This window comes from Typopeltis vanoorti, chromosome 14, assembly GCF_054136105.1.
Source record: "Typopeltis vanoorti isolate ZY-2024b chromosome 14, IOZ_Tvanoo_1.0, whole genome shotgun sequence".
NCBI classification, from domain to species: domain Eukaryota; kingdom Metazoa; phylum Arthropoda; class Arachnida; order Uropygi; family Thelyphonidae; genus Typopeltis; species Typopeltis vanoorti.
In genome coordinates this window covers 12450112-12474506 of record NC_143562.1, presented here as the reverse complement: position 1 = coordinate 12474506, position 24395 = coordinate 12450112, and the positions used below count along the sequence as shown (strand labels likewise).

At 35.6% G+C, this 24395-nt stretch overlaps 1 protein-coding gene across 1 annotated transcript in view; it reads left to right on the top strand.

Moving 5' to 3' along the window:
- Positions 1-24395, top strand: part of LOC150099235 (protein FAM13A-like) — a 267122-nt gene that overhangs the window by 97208 nt on the left and 145519 nt on the right. The window contains exons 9-10 of the mRNA XM_090404288.1: positions 3907-4134; positions 21337-21874. Coding sequence (XP_090260414.1) covers positions 3907-4134; positions 21337-21874 — 766 coding nt within the window. The remainder of the gene's footprint in view (positions 1-3906; positions 4135-21336; positions 21875-24395) is intronic.

Here is a 24395-nt window from a genome sequence, read left to right as displayed (position 1 = left end):
AAAGTATCCTAGAAGAACTGAATATCTACACAAGACTGATAAACATAATTGACAAGAGAATAGTGCAATATTTTGGACACATATGTAGAAAGCAACTGCTTGGAAAAAATAATCATCCAGGGTAAACTATGTGGGAAAAGAAAAAGAGGAAAACTCCCCTACAGGTGGATTGACCAAATATCAAGAATCACTGGACTTAAAACTAGAACAAGCAATAAGAGAAGCACAGTAGAGAAAGAAATGGCGAAGCATCATCATCAGGAAGGTCATGAGTCCTCAGACATAAGGAGATCCGAGAGAGAGAGATCTGATCCACATACGAAAGGTCACAAGACCTATAGCACATTAGTACTGTGTGTGGGGGGGCAAGAGGATTAGAAGAAAGGAGGAATCTGTTCACATTTTGCTTGAACAGCTGGGGGTCGTAATATTTGGGGAAAGCAGAGTGGGGAGACTGTTCCAAAGGACAAAAGTAGATGGAATAGGATTAGAAGTCTGTGAGAGCAGGTCATTTATATACAAGGAAGAGAGTGATTGAAAGAATGGGACCCTGCAGGTACTCCTGCATTGGTGGGGAAATCTGAGGAGAGGAAACCGTCCACCATGACAGGTAGTGAGCAGCCAACGAGAAAGTTGGTAATCTAGTTGCAGAGTGAGGAAGACAGACCATAGGATGGCAGTTTGTTAAGTAGATTCCTATACCAAATCCAATCAAATGTATTTAAAATGTCAACGGTAACCACGAGAGTTTCTCCTAATTTCTCCATGGCCTGAGTCCAGAGGTGGGTGCTGAAAACAAAATCAGCTATAGATCGCAAGTGGCAGAATCCATACTACTGATTAGTTGGTATGTCTCTAGGTAGTTCAAGAGTTGGTTGTTGATGACCTTCTCCATAATTTTGGTGAGAACAGAAGTGAGAGCAATTGGACAGTAGTTCGTTGATCACAGCTCTTTACTTTATAAAACTGATGTTATAGCACTAAATAAATTCAATACAAGTCTGCAAGATTTCTAGGCTAAATTGAATAACTGCTATAATAAGTTTGATATGAAAATCAGCAGAATTTTATTGAAAATTAGCAAGTTTTTGCTAGTTTTGGCAGGAAAAAATTACCAGAGAAAGACTAAAGTTTAAGTGGATTGATACAGTAATAAGTGCCTTGGAATGCGGAGTGAAATATAAGATCTGATAATATTGGAGCCCTGATATATAACAGATTAATTTAGAGGAAACTGTCGATAAGGTTAGTACTGCTGTAATCTTTTGATGTGGCACTATCATAACCTGTACATCCCCAAGATACATATCAGGAATTTCATTATTATTATTATTATTAACATCAGACCTTCAATGAGTTATATAACTGATTGCAGGTGATCCACATTCCTGCACAAAAAGATCAAACCATGTCATAAACCCATTCACTCTGTTTCTGCACTCACAACATTCAGGCAATGCATTCCACACACACAGAGGTGCAAAGAACCTGCTCCTCACGCCTTCCTTATACAGCTTTCAGGGATAGCCTCTTGTTCTACCCTTGTCTTCCTCTATTCTATGAAAAATCACCTCCATATTAACCTGATAACAACTCCCTTATCAATTTACATCTCAATCATATCCACTCTTCTTCTATTTATAAGGCTCTGCAAATTGTATTTCCTCAATCTGCCTTCATATCTCACATTACATAGACCTGACACTGACTTATTGAATCCTCTCTGGACTCTCTCTTTCTAAGATATCTTCCTCTCCTTGAAAATCAGACCAGATCTGTGCACAGTAGTAGTAGTCGGCAGTCTGATCAAGGCCTTATACAAGGGGAACCTAACCTCTTGTCTTTTGCGTGTCAAGGTCCTCTTCATTGTTGACATAATCCTTTGTGATGTTCTCACAGTTTTAGCAATGTGACCCTCTAAACTTCAAATCTTCTGATTTGAACCACTGTCACTTCTGATCTCTCATCTCTTCCTCCTCCTTCAAAATTTCCCCATTAATTATATACTCTGCATTATAGGGGTGTATGCTGTTTATTTTAGCTAAGTCAGCAGGTAGAATATTTTTGGGATGAGGCCAAATGCAAAAACATCATCCATGTATCACACTCAGAATGTTGGCTGAGGTTATTTAGAGAAGAATAGGATGTTTCTATTCTAAATAAAATGGGATTGAAAAAGGGATTGAAAAAGGCCAGGGATTGAAAAAGGGGCTTCCCATGGAAGCATCTTTGATTTGCTTCAGGAGCAAATCAAAGATGCTTCTTTATTTTTGCAGACAATAGTAGCTTAGAATGACATACTACCACTAAGCAGTATTCTTTGAATGACATAATTTTGTTGCAGACATCGCAATAGTTCTCTTAAAAATCTGGAAATATTGATAATTGAAATTTCTACTTTGAAGAGTTTCAAACTGTATTGTATGTAAATAGTTACAAGGCCACTATCCTAAGTGCTCATTTGCCAGGTGTAGAGTGTAAGTAGTAATTTTCATTTCATTGATGGAACATTTTTTTTTAATATTTATAGCAGAACAATGTGAAATAATTCACTATCCTACAGTGCAGTAATTTTTCCCTTTGTTAAATCAGTCCTAGGTTCATCATGGATTGATTAAAAAAAAAAAAAAAAAAAAAAGCTATTTCTATTTGAAATTGTAATTTTTTTTTTAATGATTGAACTGCTTTTATTGGCAAACAGTTGTACTTATAATAATTCCTTCCTAACTTCAAGTTTGGCAAGATTGATTGAGAAATGCATCTTATTTTGTTTTTGTTTTCAACAAATGAATTGAGGAAACTTTAACTTACAGTTAAATAATGCATGCACATATCTTTCCAATAACTTAAACTGTTTTGGAAAAACACTTACTTGGAACTATACACTATGCTTTTTTCTTTTGAAAAAAGTAGCAAAACAGCACTTACAATATCAAAGTCAGTGGCCTGACTCTTTTTTTTCAGTAACTGAGCTTGAAAGGCTTAATATGATTATTTTAAAGTTAACAGCTTATCATCCTGTTACCTAATTTCAATTTGCCTCTTCTCAACATTTTTCCTTCACAAGAACTTACATTAAAGTATGGATGAAAACAAGAATACAATTTCTGGTTGACCACACCACAAAATATGTTTAGTTGTCATATTGAGCAGTCAATCCTAGTTTTTCTCCATTTCAGATTTCATGACACTCCACTTGCTTTTTTTTTTTTTTTTAACCTTCCTGACATCATTCAGTTTTCATTCACCAATTCTGTGTTTTTCTCTTAATAATAGTCTCATAGGTATACCATTCAGGTTTCATCTGTCAACTATATTTCATGGGTGACCAAATTTATAGTGTCTTCTTTTGAACCTCAGACTTTAGATTCAGATCCCACTGTAGGTGGTAGGTGTTTGAAAAATTCTATAGGTGATGAATTTTGATAGATGAATCATTACCATCACCCTGCTTATTGGAAGGCCTGAAGCATCTTGAAAAATAGTGTATTTCATCTCTAGAGCAGTGTTTTCAGATTTACAGTGCTAAGTGTATGATAGGTTGCAACCTTTCATAAAATCACATTAAACACACACACACACACACACACACACACACACACACACACACACACACACACACACACACACACACACACACACACACACACACACACACACACTATACTATACTTGTAGCTCCTCACATGTGTATACACATACATATATGTATGTATATAACAGATGTCTTTGTAGTTTCTGTAGTATTATTCATCATACTTATTTGGTTGACTTGAAAAAAAAATTTACTGTTGTTAAAAAATAAATATGAAAATACGAGAAATCTAATTAAGAGTTTTTCTGTGTGCATTTGTATTAGCAAAGCCTTTGAGTTGCACACTTTAGAAATCTGTCTTTATTACATAGGTTTCTGAAGTGAAATTAAAATCACCTGAACCTGTTTTTGATATAACCTTCAATACTGATCCTGAGAATTACAATGTAAGGGATTATAGTCCACACCCACCTAGACCAAAACGTAGAGAAATTGATTCTTCAGAGCTTGAACAGAAATTGGGAGGAAACCATGACAAGCATTACATAGATGGCTCAAATTTTCATAATGCTCACAGAAATTCCAAGCACTTCACCTTAGTAAGTATATTTATTTTATGATCTGACTTATTTTGGACCACAAAAATGATATTACTGTATGCAGTCACTCTCTAGGAATGACAGTCAAATACTCTGCATTTCTATGAATTATTTACATGACATTAAAAAATTATAAATTGTAAGTAAACCTCTTACTGTATTTCATAATGAGGAAGTGATTATATTGCTTTGTCATGGTTCATTGGTTAAAAAAAAAAAAGGAAAAAAAAAAACATTATGCCATTACCTGAACAGGTCAATCATTATACATTATATTATTATTGCAAATGAAGGATAATGAGTATGTTTTTGAATGGGTGAGGAATCTAAAAAATAGACTTATAGCATACTGTTCATCAAATTCGATTTTCCATTTGTTTATGTTAAATTGCTAGAAATATAAGATCATCACAACTATTATTTTTCAGAAAATTACAACGTATACTAAATATTAATTACTTTAATACTTCTGATATTTTGGCAGCACTATATCAGCATCATCAGGGATCACAGAACAATAATATGTGCACACAGATAAATATAAATAAATATTCAGGAAAAATTAGCAGATTTAAAAAGTACTTTCCCCATAAAGGGGATAGATATAGACCATGAGATCTATTTAAGTATGGACAATGAAGTAAAGTTTCACATCTTTCTTTATAAAGATGTTCTATGAGGAAACAACTTTTATGGTGGACTCTTGTCTTCCAATGAATGTTATGTTTAGTGCAGATGCAGGTCATTATATCCATGCTGAATATCACCACAACCCTAGTCAAAAGGCTGGAACTATTAAGACCTTATTACATCGTGCTCATTCTATATGTTCTTCTGATGAACTTTAACAGAAAGAATTACAATGTGTTAAATCCACCTTTTTATCAAATAGTTTTAAGGATTCATTCATCAAAAAAGCATTTAACAGTTATGATGGCTCTACCTATTTCAATCATGAAGAAATAACTTTCATTCCTATCCCTTGTTCCTTCAGTATTTGGCTGCGTGAAGAAAGATCTAGGTTCAATTTTAGTCTCCAACTAGACTCTGCAGTGTGTCTTAACCTTTTTAGTGATCGGCACCCCCTTGAATCTAAAAATAAGTTCTCGCACCCCCCTTGAAAAATGTGTTTCTATTTCTTTATTTAGGAAATTACATCTATTGCAAGATAATTGATTTATTGAAAAATAAACGCCATATACATACAAAACAATATCTCAATTTTTAATGGCTATGTTGTTGTTTATTCATAATAATACTTTTGAAGCGAGGCTCCTTTTTTGAAAGAGCCACGCATAAGTCATCACTTGCATTTAAGTGATTTCTGGCTTTTGTTTTTATGTGCAAAAGTGATGAAAATCCCATTTCACACAGGTAGGTGGTGGCAAATGGTAAAAGTGTCTGCAATGCTGCTTTTGCCAGCTTGGATAAGGTTCTAACTGTGTACACCAGAATTGTTCTAAGTCCAGTTTTTCAAATTCCATTTGAATACGTGCATTGGCTTGTATTTCAATAAGATCATCTTTTATTAAATAGCTGTCGTCCATCGAATCTGGGTCAAAATTTAGAAACTTCTCTTGCACCCCTGGAAATGCTTTCTCGCACCCCCAGGGGTGCACACACCCCAGGTTAAAGAACCACTGAACTAGAGGAACATTTTCTTAGCCTTTCTTTGACCAGTTCCCAAGTTAGTCAGGCAAGCAGGTTTCACTGGATGCTGTTTATAATTAGTGATAGTCTTGGCCCAGCTATCTCTGATTGGCTGCTAGTGGAGATTGAACTGTCCCTCAGTCTCCAAAAGTTAGATAGGGTTAAATCGCCTCACCTACTCCCTATAGGGAAATTAAAGGCATTAGCAGAGTGGATTCCTGTCCCTTATGTGCAAGTCATTTTTGAATGCACAGTGCAAGTTTTAAAACGACTGAATATTTTTGTTGCCTTTCTCCTATCAGAAAAATCTCCACCTTTCTTGCTTTGCCTAAGGCACCAACTTTCACCTGTAAGTTTTCCAGGCTTCTACCAGATTCCTTGCACTTGAATATCATGAGCCTGAACAGTCTCCACTTGCTAAGCATGCCATTGTTGGAACGTACATCCTAGTTTCGAATCCGCCATTTTGTTGTAACGTACTCTTATTAATAAAATCAATTAATTGCTAATTGATCACTAATCCAAATGTAGGGAAATTTATATTTATACTGCGCCACCCTATATTTAGATTAGTCTATATAAAATAGTAGAATCAATTTTCAATTAAATTAGCAGTCTCCTTACTCATTCAGGCCGAATTTAATATTTTCCACTTGAGGTTCCCGCAAGATTCGAATTATTTATGAACGGTGCAATAAAAAAAAGAATCAGGCAAACACAATATTGAAATTAACAAAACAAAACATTTAATATAAGGTTATATGACAAATACATGAATTCCACTTCTAAAATAAGACAATACAATTAAGTTAGTACATCAGGTCAAATCATTCATATTAATTCAGTCTTCAAAATCTTCACATACAAGATTCACAGTTTTCTCAATTACAAGATTCCTTACTCAGATTAATACAACAGAATTTCTTGTTTAATTAGTTTGTTCATATCTCTCAGTTATACTCCATACTTAACTCTCAGCAGGCACTTATTATATTATTAATTGCGGCAGATATTATTTCAAGGCAAATTATTTTCAACTTCTAACTTCGGCGATATGCCACAGTAAATGTTAGAATAAGCGAAATGGAACTATCACTCAAATCTTCATACACAGGAACAAATAAAATATGACTGTCCTTACCGGAATTAATCTTCAGCACGTCAGATTTAATGTGAGCACATCTTCAAATTATGGAACACATTTAAAAGAATTCTTCAAGGTTATAACTAGATTATTATTTGTCGCGCTTCACAATTCTCGACGGCAACTATAGGGCAGATTGATATCCTTGTTTTCTACTTCACAACAAATTAAGCTCTGTACAATTCTTCTTAAAGGCAATATAGAAATAAGTAGTAATTCTAAGCTAACTGGATCTATTCTGAATCCTTCATTAAACTTCCAGTCCTTTAATTATCCAACTACGGCACTAAATTTCTATTACTGCCACTGCTGACTTTACTTTCAGCTATCTATAAGTTTTCACTTCGTCTCTGCACACTTCTAAATACTACTCCCTTGAATTCCTGCCCTTCAGTCCTTTTTATTTACTTTCACCTCCCTGCTTATATCCTTCCTTCTTTCCGCTTCAAAAACTCTTTCCTTTTCTTTATATCACTAATATATTTCTTCTCTCCTCGTTATCGAAGCTCACGGTCTACCCACGCGCGTTCCATTTTATTTCTCTCTCCATGGCAACGAACAAAACGTAAACATTCGCATTAACGTTACATAAGGCTATACTTTTACATTGAGTAATGAAAAACATTAATAAAAATATTACAGTTACTTAATTTTCTCTTTCATTTCATTTACAAATAACAATAATAAAATATATGTTACAGTATATATATAAGGTACATTAAATTATATACATATAATTTCTCATAATATTATTGAAGGAATAAAGTAAGGGGTGCTTAAGGGTCAAAACTGTATAACTGAGAGGAGACCTCCACATAGCCTTTAAAGGAATGCGGAGAACCGACCAGGGCTTCTGACCTAATGTCCAATCCTCACCTTCTCGTGGTGCACCCTGTTGGGTATCTACTTTGATACTGAACGAACGAGGATGGGCTGGCAATTTGGGATTTAGCCGACCAAATTGTATTCTTATTGGTTAAACCAAAATAAAAAATGATGGTACAACATGACAAAATTTCATGCCGGCTGGGGCGTCGCCCGGTTAAACAAGGCCCCCGTTGTTTTTGCCAGGGAACCAGGGCGAACAGCGAAAAGTCAGCTACTGGAACAAATCTGAAAACAAACCCCAACTCAACATCACCAGAGTTAAAGATCGGTACTATCAACGTAAGAAGCCTGAATGGCAAAGAAATGGAGCTAGCTGAGGAATTAGATAAGTACCAGATCGACATAATAGGGGTGACTGAAACAAAAAAGACCAAAACTGGTGAGATCTTTCTGAGCAATAAATACAAAATGTTATATTCAGGCAATAACAATCAAGGAAAAGAAGGAGTAGCCATAGTATTCAACACAAAATACGAGGCTAATCTTCTTGAATGGCAGTCAGTCTCAAGTAGAGTAATGTGGGCAAATATGAGAATGGGGAACTGGACAATGAGACTTATTTGTGCCTATGGTCCCACAGAAGGTTCTACTAAGGTAGAAGTGGAGGAATTTTTTGAGGCTTTAGAAAAAGCAACTGACACAATGAAAAAGGAAAAGTTGGTCCTTGTTGGGGATCTAAATAGTAGAGTAGGAAATGATTGTGAGACATACAAAAATATTTTGGGAAAATTTGGAGAAAAGAGCAAAGCTAATAATAATGGCAAATATCTGTTGGATTTCTGCTCAGGACATGGACTGGTTATTACTAACACCATGTTCCAACATAAAAATGTGCACAAATTCACATGGAGAGAAGAGGCTAGGAATAAGAAAAGTCTCATTGACTATGTTATTGTTGATAGTGATGTTTTCTCCCTGGTGCAGGACACCAGAGTGTACAGAGGATTTGAAATTGGAAGTGATCACTATTTAGTCTTGAGCAGGATAAAATTGAATTTCATATTGAAAAGAATAACATGTAAGAAAGTTTTAAAGCGAATAAAAGTTGAGCAGCTCTCAGATGTAAACTGTAGACTAAAATACAGAAATATTATTGAAAAGAAAATGAAAGAGTTTGAGAACAGGAATCAAACCTTGGAGATTCAGTGGCAAACTCTAAAGGAAACATTGATTGATTCTGCCAGAGAGGCATGTGGTGAGGTTGTGTGCAAAGATAAAAAAATCAGAACTCCCTGGTGGACACAGGAAGTTAAAGAGGCAGTGAAGGAAAAGAAGAAAGCATATCAAAAGTTCCTGGCAAATAAGTCAGCTTTTACTCTTACAGAATACAGAGACAAATGTAAGAAAGCTAAACAGTGTGTAAAACTAGCTAAACAAAAGTCATGGGAGGACTTTGGCAAGAATATAGAAAATAAATATCAAGAAGGTGGCAAAATATTCTGGAGGTTGTTGAAGAAGCTTAGGAATGGAGGAAAGAGTGCTGTAAAAGGAATTAGAGATGATAAAGGTGAAATGAAAACAGGAGAAAAAGATATCCTTGAAGTATGGAGTAATTACTTTGAAAAACTGCTAAATGAAACAAGCAGTGATGACAGCACAGTGATAAAAAACACTGACCAGGCATGCAGTCAGGAATACATATCCATACTTGAAGTAGAAAAAGCCATCAAAGGCTTGAAATGTGGAAAGGCAGCAGGAGTAGATGATATTCGACCAGAAATGCTGAAGTATGGTGGTATAAGAGTCTTACAGTGGCTGCACTGCATAGTTCAGAAAGCCTGGACAGAGGGACGAATTCCCGATGATTGGAGTAGAGCTCTAATAGTACCCATTTATAAAAAGGGAAATAAAACTGAATGTGAGAATTACAGAGGTATTTCCCTACTGAGTGTCCCTGGCAAGATCTATGCAAGTATACTTGAGAAACGGTTGAGAAGAATTGTGGAAGAAAAGCTTGGTGAAGAACAAGCTGGATTCAGGCCAAATAGAGGCTGTCAGGATCAGATCTTCACTTTACGACAAATAGTCGAGAAAGCATGGGAATATAACAAAGATCTGTATTTAAGTTTTGTCGATTTGGAAAAGGCATATGACAAGGTGCCAAGAGAGAAGCTATTCAATACGCTGCAGTTATATGGTGTCAATGGGGCATTATATCAAGCAATACTTAGTCTTTATTTGAGTTGTGAGTCAGCAGTTAGAATTGAAGGAAGTACAGGAAGATGGTTTAATGTTAAATCTGGTGTGAGACAAGGATGTACGTTATCCCCTCTGTTATTCATTATCTATATGGATCACATTATGAAGGAATGTGGTATTAAACCTGATATCAAAATTGGAGATGTTAATGTCAGCTCTTTGCTTTATGCGGATGATGTTATACTTCTAAATAAATCCGCTACAAGTCTTCAAGATTCTCTGACTAAATTGAATAGCTGTTGTAATAGATATGGTATGAAGGTCAGCAATAAAAAGACAAAGACAATGAAAATAGGCAGAATCATTGAAAATGTCAACTGTGTTGTGAATGGAAAACCTGTGGAACAAGTAAAACATTTCAGCTACTTAGGCACAATTTTTACTGAAGATGGTAAACTAAATATAGAAATAGACAACAGAATCAGCAAAGCTGGTATCGTGGGAAGTCAATTGAATAAATTCATATGGAATAAGAAAGAAATTAGTCGGAACACTAAATTAGCTGTATACAAGACTGTGTTCAAACCAATTTTAACTTATGGATCTGAGAGCTGGGTCAGAAGTAAAACACTTGACCAAAGACTAGAGACCGCAGATATGAGAGTCCTGAGAAAGATTAGAGGCGTGAACAGATGGCATCAATGGCAATATCATATTAAAAATGAGGATATTAGGAAAGAACTTGACATTGTCAGCATCCAGGAATGCGTTAGCAGAGCTAATCTCAGATGGTATGGTCACTTAAATAGAATGGGAGAGGAAAGATTAGCAAAACAAGTGTTCTCTGCCAGGTTGGCAGGAAAACGACCCAGAGGAAGACCAAGATATAGGTGGATTGATACGGTACAAAGTGCCTTAGACGATAGAAATATAAGATCTGATAATGTTGGAGTCTTGACAAGTAACAGACTGATTTGGAGGAAAATTGTAGATAGGAAGTTAGTAATGATGTAATTTTTTCATGTAGTACTGTCATATCCTGTACACCCCTTGAGGGTACATGGCAGGAATTTGATGATGATGATGATGGGAATAAAGTAAATAAGATAAATGATATTTATCACTGAATCCTTCCAATAGTAAAATATACATTAAAATTATCATCATCATCATCATCATCAAATTCCTGCCATGTACCCTCAAGGGGTGTACAGGATATGACAGTACTACATGAAAAAATTACATCATTACTAACTTCCTATCTACAATTTTCCTCCAAATCAGTCTGTTACTTGTCAAGACTCCAACATTATCAGATCTTATATTTCTATCGTCTAAGGCACTTTGTACCGTATCAATCCACCTATATCTTGGTCTTCCTCTGGGTCGTTTTCCTGCCAACCTGGCAGAGAACACTTGTTTTGCTAATCTTTCCTCTCCCATTCTATTTAAGTGACCATACCATCTGAGATTAGCTCTGCTAACGCATTCCTGGATGCTGACAATGTCAAGTTGTTTCCTAATATCCTCATTTTTAATATGATATTGCCATTGATGCCATCTGTTCACGCCTCTAATCTTTCTCAGGACTCTCATATCTGCGGTCTCTAGTCTTTGATCAAGTGTTTTACTTCTGACCCAGCTCTCAGATCCATAAGTTAAAATTGGTTTGAACACAGTCTTGTATATAGCTAATTTAGTGTTCCGACTAATTTCTTTCTTATTCCATATGAATTTATTCAATTGACTTCCCACGATACCAGCTTTGCTGATTCTGTTGTCTATTTCTATATTTAATTTACCATCATCATTAAAAATCGTGCCTAAGTAGCTGAAATGTTTTACTTGTTCCACAGGTTCTCCATTCACAACACAGTTGACATTTTCAATGATTCTGCCTATTTTCATTGTCTTTGTCTTTTTATTGCTGACCTTCATACCATATCTATTACAACAGCTATTCAATTTAGTCAGAGAATCTTGCAGACTTGTAGCGGATTTATTTAGAAGTATAACATCATCCGCATAAAGCAAAGAGCTGACATTAACATCTCCAATTTTGATATCAGGTTTAATACCACATTCCTTCATAATGTGATCCATATAGATAATGAATAACAGAGGGGATAATGTACATCCTTGTCTCACACCAGATTTAACATTAAACCATCTTCCTGTACTTCCTTCAATTCTAACTGCTGACTCACAACTCAAATAAAGACTAAGTATTGCTTGATATAATGCCCCATTGACACCATATAACTGCAGCGTATTGAATAGCTTTTCTCTTGGCACCTTGTCATATGCCTTTTCCAAATCGACAAAACTTAAATACAGATCTTTGTTATATTCCCATGCTTTCTCGACTATTTGTCGTAAAGTGAAGATCTGATCCTGACAGCCTCTATTTGGCCTGAATCCAGCTTGTTCTTCACCAAGCTTTTCTTCCACAATTCTTCTCAACCGTTTCTCAAGTATACTTGCATAGATCTTGCCAGGAACACTCAGTAGGGAAATACCTCTGTAATTCTCACATTCAGTTTTATTTCCCTTTTTATATATGGGTACTATGAGAGCTCTACTCCAATCATCGGGAATTCGTCCCTCTGTCCAGGCTTTCTGAACTATGCAGTGCAGCCACTGTAAGACTCTTATACCACCATACTTCAGCATTTCTGGTCGAATATCATCTACTCCTGCTGCCTTTCCACATTTCAAGCCTTTGATGGCTTTTTCTACTTCAAGTATGGATATGTATTCCTGACTGCATGCCTGGTCAGTGTTTTTTATCACTGTGCTGTCATCACTGCTTGTTTCATTTAGCAGTTTTTCAAAGTAATTACTCCATACTTCAAGGATATCTTTTTCTCCTGTTTTCATTTCACCTTTAGCATCTCTAATTCCTTTTACAGCACTCTTTCCTCCATTCCTAAGCTTCTTCAACAACCTCCAGAATATTTTGCCACCTTCTTGATATTTATTTTCTATATTCTTGCCAAAGTCCTCCCATGACTTTTGTTTAGCTAGTTTTACACAGTGTTTAGCTTTCTTACATTTGTCTCTGTATTCTGTAAGAGTAAAAGCTGACTTATTTGCCAGGAACTTTTGATATGCTTTCTTCTTTTCCTTCACTGCCTCTTTAACTTCCTGTGTCCACCAGGGAGTTCTGATTTTTTTATCTTTGCACACAACCTCACCACATGCCTCTCTGGCAGAATCAATCAATGTTTCCTTCAGAGTTTGCCACTGAATCTCCAAGGTTTGATTCCTGTTCTCAAACTCTTTCATTTTCTTTTCAATAATCTTTCTGTATTTTAGTCTACAGTTCACATCTGAGAGCTGCTCAACTTTTATTCGCTTTAAAACTTTCTTACATGTTATTCTTTTCAATATGAAATTCAATTTTATCCTGCTCAAGACTAAATAGTGATCACTTCCAATTTCAAATCCTCTGTACACTCTGGTGTCCTGCACCAGGGAGAAAACATCACTATCAACAATAACATAGTGAGTGAGACTTTTCTTATTCCTAGCCTCTTCTCTCCATGTGAATTTGTGCACATTTTTATGTTGGAACATGGTGTTAGTAATAACCAGTCCATGTCCTGAGCAGAAATCCAACAGATATTTGCCATTATTATTAGCTTTGCTCTTTTCTCCAAATTTTCCCAAAATATTTTTGTATGTCTCACAATCATTTCCTACTCTACTATTTAGATCCCCAACAAGGACCAACTTTTCCTTTTTCATTGTGTCAGTTGCTTTTTCTAAAGCCTCAAAAAATTCCTCCACTTCTACCTTAGTAGAACCTTCTGTGGGACCATAGGCACAAATAAGTCTCATTGTCCAGTTCCCCATTCTCATATTTGCCCACATTACTCTACTTGAGACTGACTGCCATTCAAGAAGATTAGCCTCGTATTTTGTGTTGAATACTATGGCTACTCCTTCTTTTCCTTGATTGTTATTGCCTGAATATAACATTTTGTATTTATTGCTCAGAAAGATCTCACCAGTTTTGGTCTTTTTTGTTTCAGTCACCCCTATTATGTCGATCTGGTACTTATCTAATTCCTCAGCTAGCTCCATTTCTTTGCCATTCAGGCTTCTTACGTTGATAGTACCGATCTTTAACTCTGGTGATGTTGAGTTGGGGTTTGTTTTCAGATTTGTTCCAGTAGCTGACTTTTCGCTGTTCGCCCTGGTTCCCTGGCGAAAACAACGGGGGCCTTGTTTAACCGGGCGACGCCCCAGCCATTTTTTATTTTGGTTTAACCAATAAGAATACAATTTGGTCGGCTAAATCCCAAATTGCCAGCCCATCCTCGTTCGTTCAGTATCAAAGTAGATACCCAACAGGGTGCACCACGAGAAGGTGAGGATTGGACATTAGGTCAGAAGCTCTGGTCGGTTCTCCGCATTCCTTTAAAGGCTATGTGGAGGTCTCCTCTCAGTTATACAGCTTTGACCCTTAAGCACCCCATTAAAATTATTTAATCAAATAATAGCTGATAAAATTCAGGAATAATACATAAATAATAATTCTTAAGCAAGGGATTAACAAATAATTTTTAAACAAGTCATGCTTAATATATGATAGGTTATGTTAAATGTGAATGAAGAACAAAATATACATAATAATTTCATTCACAGTTTAACACCATTGTCACTAAATATAAAGTTTACTGGAACAGAACAAGTCCTTCATAAAGGTAATTTCCTCATAGAATATCTTTATAAAGAATCTTGTGATACTTGACTCCATTATCCTAATGTAAAGAGATCTTATGGTAGATAGTACTTTTTAAATCTGCTAATCTTTCCTGACTTTGTTTTTAAGTTAGGAAATTATTGACCGTTTTAGTTATCCTACATTAGCTACTAAAGTGGCACTTTTTAGAATTGGGATGAAGATGCCTATGACAATCAAACAAAAATTCTACAATAAATAAGTTTTAACAAGTTTTCTTCCATTTTTATAGTTATATTATTCTCATTGTTCCTCCCATGATGATCTAGTTTCTTTGATTCTCTGCATTAGATGTCATCCCAATAAATTATTTCTCCAGGCTCCTTGAAGCCCAAATCATTAGTTATCATAGCCCCCTTCTTAACGCAGTACTGTTGTATCTTAGTAATAAGCTAACAATTTTCACTCTCATTTTCCTTTCTTGGTTCTTCCTACAATCCTTTCTTATGAGAGAGAGAATATTCTCACATTATATTTATTATTACTTAAATCATTAGTTCTAACATGCTCTATCATCTCTTTAGTTGCTTAATAGAGACATGCCCATTAGACATACTATATTTTTTGAATAATAGCTTCAGACACGTAAGAGAGAACTATATATAATTTATAAAATAAAAATAAATAAATCAGCTGATGACTTTTATTTCCTTATCGGGAGTAGGTGAGGCCTTTTAACCTTATCTAGCTTTTGGAGACTGAGTGGGCAGTTTAATCTCCATCAGTAGCCAATCAGAGTCATCTGGCCCATGACTGTCACTAATTATAAGTGGCAACTGATAAAGAGATGGGTAATCAAGTGCTGCCATCTCTTGACATCTTACCCTAACAGGATATGTTACTGTCTGAGATAATGTGGGTTCTACAGTCGATTTTCTTGAGTTTCTGGGAGAAACCCACTTGCCCGTGCCAGAGCTCAACTAACTTGGGAGACATGTTGTTTAATTTTGATGGTATATATCAGAACACAGAATTATAAATAAATTATTTATTGACTTATTGCTGATATTTCACTGGTGTTATAACCAGCATCATCTTCAGAGCACAAAAACATAGTTCGTCACAGTACGTGAGACTACAACAACATGGTGTAACAAAGGGACTAGTTTAACAAAATTGTAGCAACAACATTAAAATCCTAGTTAGGCACCCTCTATCTTAAAAAAAAAAAAAAAAAAAAAAAAAAAAAAAAAAAAAAAAAACATAGAAAGCAAGCAGGTACTAGTTATGTCTTAAAATGACTGTCCCAAATCTTAGGTAAATTTATACAACCATATTTGTTGAGATTTGGAGTATGTTTTAAGGCTTCTGTTGCTTCTAAGAACAATCTCTCCGACATGTAAAAGCTTCTCTGCAGTACTTTTGTTTTCTTCCAGTTGATCCTGTGTGCAGGGGTATCCAAAGAATGGTCTGCTAGGCCTGACTTTCCATAGTGATAGTGCCGGGTGTATCTTTTATATTCACTGATGTGGATGTCCATAGTAAGCTTGATCACACGAGCAGGGTACTTCGTAGACTCCTGGGTGTGATAAAAGAGGGATGCTGTCCTTGGGTGAATGGATGAGAGTTGCTAATTTGACACAATGGAGAGTTGCTAATTTGACATCAACTATGCACTGAATACAGTGCATAGTTGATGTTTATTGAGAATTCTAGATATCTTTTCTAATGTGCCTTTAATGTATGGGATGGTGACTTTTGTTGTAGTTCTCTGTGGTGGATAGTGGGAGGGGTTTCTTAGGAGCATGTAGTATTTTGTTTATCTTATGGGGATTATAGCCATTGACCAAGAAGGTGTGGTGTAAGTGAGCCAGTTCAGCAGCAAGAGCATTGTCATTTGAACAGATTGCTCTTGCTCTGTGGGTTAGCATTTTTAAGATACCCTACTGTTAAGAAGGGTGATGGATAATGATTGTTTGTATAAATATCTCTTGTGCTTTTGACATTGCTTTGTTCTTTGGTTTTGGCACCATTTTTAAGACTATCTTAACAATATATCTACAATTATATAACTAAATACAATACATTCACTAAAAATGCACCATTTAATGTAAAAAAAAAAGAAACTTAACAAATATGAAAAAAAGCAGTTGCTAACCTTACAGGGGTGTCATAATAACATGTTATAATATACAATAATAACAAAATAGCCTCAAACCAGTTTTTCCTATATTAGAGGAAGTGAAGGAGCTTGGGATACTACAGTGATAATCAGTAGAAATGTGAAGTGTAGAGGAATGTAGAAGTGGTGAGGGTAACCCAGGGGATTGCTTTAGTACCAAGAAAGACATTGACCAGCAGAGATAAGAGTAGTATAATTCCATTGTATAAAGCCCCATCAGACCACACTGGATTATTGTGCCTAGATCCTCGTGGAAAGGATCAGACGTTGGTTATACATGCTTATTAAATAGCTTAAGGAAATTACAACGTACAATAGAATATACATTAAAATAAATTTTAATACACTTCCAATATTTCGGCAACGTCACGTTGCCATTTTCACAGGAACTTGGAAATAAGACACGTGCACACAAGCACAATACACAGTAAATGAGGACGAAGCAGGGCTGAGGCTGATTCCATAAATAGCCTTTTCATATTTGAATTTACTACAGTGTATTATCGTGGCTTTCTTTGACCGTATTCTATGGTGGATATCCAGAGCATGGTCTGCAAGACCAGATCGGCTATATTGGTGAAACCAGATGTAGTCCTTGTGTTCTGAAATTCTGATATTAGCTGTCCTGCCTGTTTGGCCAAAGTAGGATAGCTTGCAGCTGCAAGGGACCTGGTATATACCAGGTAGGTCTAGGGGAGGAGGTTGGTCTTTAGTGGAGCGGATAAGGGATGCCAATTTTCTGTATGGTCTGTAACAAGAAATCGTTATGTTTTTTTAGGATTTTTGTAATTTTTTCCGAGGTGCCTCGGATATAGGGAATGATGATGGATTTAGAGTAATCCTTGTTGTGAAGGGGGGGGGGGGTTGTGGTTTATTGGTTTCAATTTTTTTTTTTGGATTTTTTTTGGAGGGTAGCCAGTTCCTAAATTGGCTGAGAAAGTGTTGAGAATGTGGTTTAGTTCTGTGGTTAGGGGGCATTGTCATTTGAACAGATAAGTTTAGCCCTGTTGTGTAGTGTCTTAATGACTCCATATTGTTGTGATTGGGGGTGGTGGGATTGTTGGTGGATGTATCTTCCTGTGTGGGTGGGTTTTCTATAAACTGAGAAAACCAAGGTTCCATCAGGCTGGTGTTATGTGCCTTCTCTTTATATCATTTGCATATTCTTTAACTATGTTACCTTTATATCTTTATCTAATCTTGTTAGTTATGTATACCCTACTCACTCATACAAATTTCCCTTTCTTTAAACAAGCTAAATTTAGGCAGCTCTTAAGTTTAGTCACATGTAATTTAATTTATGATTAGGGCTTTATCCAAGTATGGGATGCTGCCATTAAACATATCCTCTGAGACAGTTCACCTGGTAAATATTGACAAATTTATTTTTTAACTGCACCAGCCAATAATGAGGATAGACGAGACTCTTATCCAAGGTGGCTCTCTCAGAGTGATACACAGTAATAAACTTCCAATAATAAATAAACTAATTCCTGTTCCGTTTTTATCTTTGCATGCAGTCGTGACTCTAAATATCAAATTATACTCGTGGGTCCCTCCCGCTAGGTTCGATGGTAATTTTATGAGTGGCTATTTGAATTCATATAACAAGCTGGACTCAGGCAAATGCTATGAAACATACTTATTAAATCAAGAAATTATACATGAGAAAATATAAATGCATGGTTAACTATATTGAGTTGCTAGCAAAATCTCAATTTCAACATTTACATTACAGTACATGAACAAATTACTTGGACCACTTCTATGTATAATGTAACAAACTTCTAGTTTATGTAGCTTATCCTTTATCACTCACATGGTCACTTGTTATGTTTCTCAACATATCACAATCATCTCTTATACAAATCCCTTCTAGGGAAACATTTCTCAAACAGGGACAGGTCAATGCTAAAATAGGGATAGTTCCTAAAGTTCTTTACAATAAGTCCATTACACAAATATCCTAAAGATTTCATAAATCTTCAACTGGAAAACAGAATATGACAATCTACATTACTGTTCCTAGAATGACTTTCAGTTCTTTCTTCAGCCTTGTCTGGACATCAAGGCTCCTTTAAGGTCTACAATTCTCCGGGTCACACACGATAGCTGCACAGCCAGATTCTCCGAATTGGAAAGGCAATGTGCCGCTCAGGACTTTCACTAGTATCGCAGGTACACATCTGGATTACCATTGCACAATATAGCATAGCTATCCTGGTCTGAGGAAATAGCTCACCCTAACTCGCATGCTACGGCAGACGACTCATAACTTCTACGGCCAGCCTAGAATCTTCTCTGCTGGCGGAGACTGAGAGCCAATGTCCACGAGGTCAGGAAACGGGAACAAAAAAGCCTTGTGTGTGGGGGAGGGGGGGATTGGCGTTTATATTGCCTACTTCAATCTCGGAGATTCGTGCACTTTGGCATGTTGTTTACCGTGCTCTGCACACATGCGCGTGGTGTGTTTTCTTAGAAAGCGTTCTAGCTTCCTTTTCGTATAACTTCACTTTCCCTCTGGCCATACGTTATTCTGGATGGCTAAATGTGACCCTTGGACCCTAGCTTATACACTTTGCTTTCTTATAATACATGAAAAATTACTTTAAATAAATTAATACCCTAAATAAATTTCCCTATTAGACTTCCTGCAAAACAGGTTAAGTCTCACATATTTTTCATATTAAATATTTCTTCACTTCTATCTTATCATCATCATCAAATTCCTGCCATGTACCCTCAAGGGGTGTACAGGATATGATAGTACTACATGAAAAAAAAATTACATCATTACTAGCTTCCTATCTACAATTTTCCTCCAAATCAGTCTGTTACTTGTCAAGGCTTCAACATTATCAGATCTTATATTTCTATCGTCTAAGGCACTTTGTACCGTATCAATCCACCTATATCTTGGTCTTCCTCTGGGTCGTTTTTCTGCCAACCTGGCAGAGAACGCTTGTTTTGCTAATCTTTCTTCGCCCATTCTGTTTAAGTGTCCATACCACCTGAGATTAGCTCTGCTAACACATTCCTGGATGTTGACAATGTCAAGTTCTTTCCTAATATCCTAGTTTTTAATATGATATTGCCATTGATGCCATCTGTTCACGCCTATAATCTTTCTCAGGACTCTCATATCTGCGGTCTCTAGTCTTTAGTCAAGTGTTTTACTTCTGACCCAGCTCTCAGATCCATAAGTTAAAACTGGTTTGTCTTGTATACAGCTAATTTGGTGTTCCGACTAATTTCTCTCTTATTCCATACGAATTTATTCAATTGACTTCCTACCATACCAGCTTTGCTGATTCTGTTGTCTATTTCTATATTTAATTTACCATCTTCAGTAAAAATCGTGCCTAAGTAGCTGAAATGTTTCACTTGTTCCACAGGTTCTCCATTCACAACACAGTTGACATTTTCAATGATTCTGCCTATTTTCATTGTCTTTGTCTTTTTATTGCTGACCTTCATACCATATCTATTACAACAGCTATTCAATTTAGTCAGAGAATCTTGAAGACTTGTAGCGGATTTATTTAGAAGTATAACATCATCCGCATAAAGCAAAGAGCTGACATTAACATCTCCAATTTTGATATCATGTTTAATACCACTTTCCTTCATAATGTGATCCATATAGATAATGAATAACAGAGGGGATAATGTACATCCTTGTCTCACACCAGATTTAACATTAAACCATCTTCCTGTACTTCTATCTTAGTGTTATTTATACACATATACACGGCGTTCATTGTCAAAACATTACATTCTCTACCTACAATCAAGGTTAGTTGTTCCTGAATAAATTGTTTTGTCCCACTCATATTTTGATTATTCAGGACACAACACTGACATGTGTCTGAAGGGAAGGCAATTGTTTTTTTTCTTCTTCCAGGGTGAACTTGATTCTGGGGTGTTGGTTATTTAAGTGTGTTAGGAAGGAGAGGAGTGCATTAAAGCCATGTGGCCAAATAGCGAACACATCAACATAGCGAAGCCATATGGTTGGTTTTTGTGTGGTAAAGTTTAAGACTTTCTCTTCGAAAGTCTCCATAAAAATGTTGGCCAAGAGTGGGGAGAGTGGTGAACCCATGGCTGCTCCCCCTGTGAGGAGCTCTTTTGTATGGTAAAACAATGGGAATGACATAGGAAAAAAGACAATTTACTTGAAGTTGCAGATGCAATTGGTGAGCAAGATGGTTAGGAGTGGGTTTTTTGTATGGAGGATGGTTGGACCATAGAATGCATTACCTGATAGGATTGTGGGAGTACAAACAGCAGATGAGTAAGGAGTGATATTTTAGACCCTGTGTTGTCTAAGATAGGCTTCCCACAATGAGTGGGAATAATAATAATAAAGAATGAATTTCTTCTTTTTAATATACTGTATTTTTTTTTATAATGTATAATTATAGACAATATATCTTTATGGGAAAGCATAAGCAGTTTTCAGTGTGTAAAATTATATTTGATTGAGTAATTGATATCTTTCCATTTCAGTTGCATCAAATTCCATTCAAATCTTGTCATCATCATCATCCACATCATGATTTAAAACCTCATTCTTGGGAAACTCATCCAGCTTTATCCACAACTGCATTTAAGTCTGGCTCTGACATTAGTTTCATATGTAAAAAGAATACATTTCTTGGACCATCAGTTAATCGGATCAACATCGCTACGAATGGAAACTTGAATGATTCAAAGGAAAAATCAGAGTTTGTGGATATAGACAAGCAAGTTGTGAAAGATGACTTTTCTAAGCATAGTGATAGTAAATTTTGTCCTCTTCATGATTCTCTTTTGCATAATGATACAGCATTTAATTCCTGCATATGTAGTTTTGAGAAGGGACCTAATACACATGGACCTGAGGAAAAGTTATCGCACCCATTACTTGAGCAACACCCTCTTCAGAAGGATGGAGCTGAAGAAATAGATATAAGTTTGGATAGTTCAACTGACATTGCTGAAAGCAGTAAAGACTTATTGCCCCCATGGGTGTATACCAATCTTTATGACCAAAGTGAGGATAATGGTAATGTGTACACAGATTTATATTGTTGCCATATTGAATAATACATAAGCATGCTTGTTTATTTATTACTGCTAGAAATTTTAACTATCATAAATTTGTTATATATCCTTCCTATTGATTGATCTCTATTTGTATATTCATTATCTTATAACCTTTGAATGAAGATATTGATGTAGTCAGTTATGACCAAATAAAACCCAGTTTTATTTGGTCATAACCGACTACAAAGATAATGAAAAAGAAGAGTTGGAAGATCAAGAAAGTGATTGCATGAGACTAGAACAGGCAAATCAAACCCAGTTTTTTTCTAATTAACACTTATTGATAGTCTTCATGTCCAATATTGATATTATTGTTTTTATAATAATTCATAATCATTTCCTTGCTATGCTTCTTATTCTGTTATCTGTTTCCATGTCTGTCTTTACCATTAAGAATGTTGTTCGTGTTTTTATTTGCCTGTTTCTATAGTTTATTTTTAAAATGCTAATACACACTCTCATTATAGCCAACTTATAGGAAATGCAGAAATAATTTGTTATAGTTGATAATTTGCTCTAGTGAATTTTTCTTTAGAAAATTTTTAAATGTCATTATACCTTATCCTGTTTTTGTTAGGACTTTTTGTAGTTTGATATAATGAGTGAATTAGTGAGTTGTTATAATGGTGTTTTCTGTAGTGGTGAGAGTTGATCGCTGTCAGATTTATTATACAGTACTAATTCAATTTAGTCTTAAACTAATACTGAATTTATTTAAAGAGTATAACATCATGAATAAAGTAAAGAACTGGGTTTAATATCTCTAATTTTGATTTTTCCTAAAACTTGATTTAACAGCAAATCATCTTCTTATCTTTCATATCCTTATAATAAAATGGAACACAGTTTGGCATTCTAAGTTTTATTTAGGAAAAAACTGGGTTTATTTCTAAATAAATATGGACGACAAACAATATCAAATGGGAACTGCAGGTGAAAGAGATATCAAGAGCGGTGTAGAAGGCAGAAGAATATGTTCATGAGACTCAGGCCTGGAGAGTGACTAGTATGGCATGGAAGGCAAAACTGAAATATGAGAAGAGATTGGCTCTGAGATCAAAGGAAAATCTAAAGGAATTCTTTCATTATGTGGCCAGTAAGAGGAAGAATGGTTGTGAAAGAATGATGTTAGATGAAGATGGGAGTAGAGTGACTGATGTAGAGGACACGGTGGAGTTGTTTAATGATCACTTTATTGGGATATTTCAACCTGGAAAAGTAGGTTTTAATACTAAAGGTATGGATATGGTTCAAGGTTTAAAAGTGCAAGTGCAGAGTTCACTGTTCTTATTCACTTATACCAGCAACTGTTTCATGTCTTCTCTATACTATACTTTTCATCATCTAGATCCTTTGTACTCACCAAAATAATCATCTCTTTCACTTTCCTGTTTGCATCCTTATGGGTTGCTAAAATCTTTAATCATAGCCCCAAGAAACATGATTTCATCATAGATTCCGTTATTGAGACCACATATTTATTAAATATGAACAGGATAAGTGAAAACCCGACAAGTTTCGTAAGTCATATGAATTGCATCATCAGGGATATTGGTATATAAAAAAGTTAAACACAACTAACAAAGATTAAATTCATAGTCCATTAGGTGTTTCCAATTGTAACATTGAAAAAATTATCACGATGTTGTTGTCCAGTCTTAATTTTTTAAGTTCTGCAGATTCCGGTTTTTATAAGTCCTTATGTGGTATTTTGCATTTTAATAGTAATGCAGAACTTGTATGCAGATGAGGTTTGCTGTATCGCTAGGCAAATTGCGGATTCCTTTTTCAATTTGTGCAATGACTTAAAAAATTAAGACTGGACAACAACAACATCTTGATAATTAAAGCAGATAAAAGAAATGCGACAGTCATCATGAACTCAGAAGATTACACAAGAAAGATGAACACCCTCCTAGAGGATTTCACCACAATATTCGCCTATTTCCAGAGATCCCACATGGCGAGCACATAATAAAACTAATGACTTAATCAAAAAGATACCTAACTGGCCTGAAGAACTAAAATGAACTCTAACATCTAAACACCCATTAGTCCCAAGAATTTATGGAGCACCAAAAATACATAAAAAAAAAAAAAAAAAAAAAAAAAAAAAAAAAGATGCACAGTTAAGGCCGCTTGTGGATGGAAGAGATTTCCTGGCATCAAATCTGGCGAAATATCTGACAAACATGTTAGTGCCACACATAAGAAAAACAGATTCATTCATAAACAACAGTTTACATTTCATCGAGAAGGTCAAGGATGTTAATATAGAACCTTCAGACATTTTAGCAATATTGGATATAGTTAGCCTCTTCACTAAGGTACTGACAAATGATAGTGACTCTTCTTGAAAATCTTTTTCCACCAGATGTTGTAGAACTATATAAACACTGCATGAATGATACATTTTTCACATTCCAGGACAAATTTTCGGAACAAAAGGAAGGACTAGCAATGGGCTTTCCCCCCTCTCC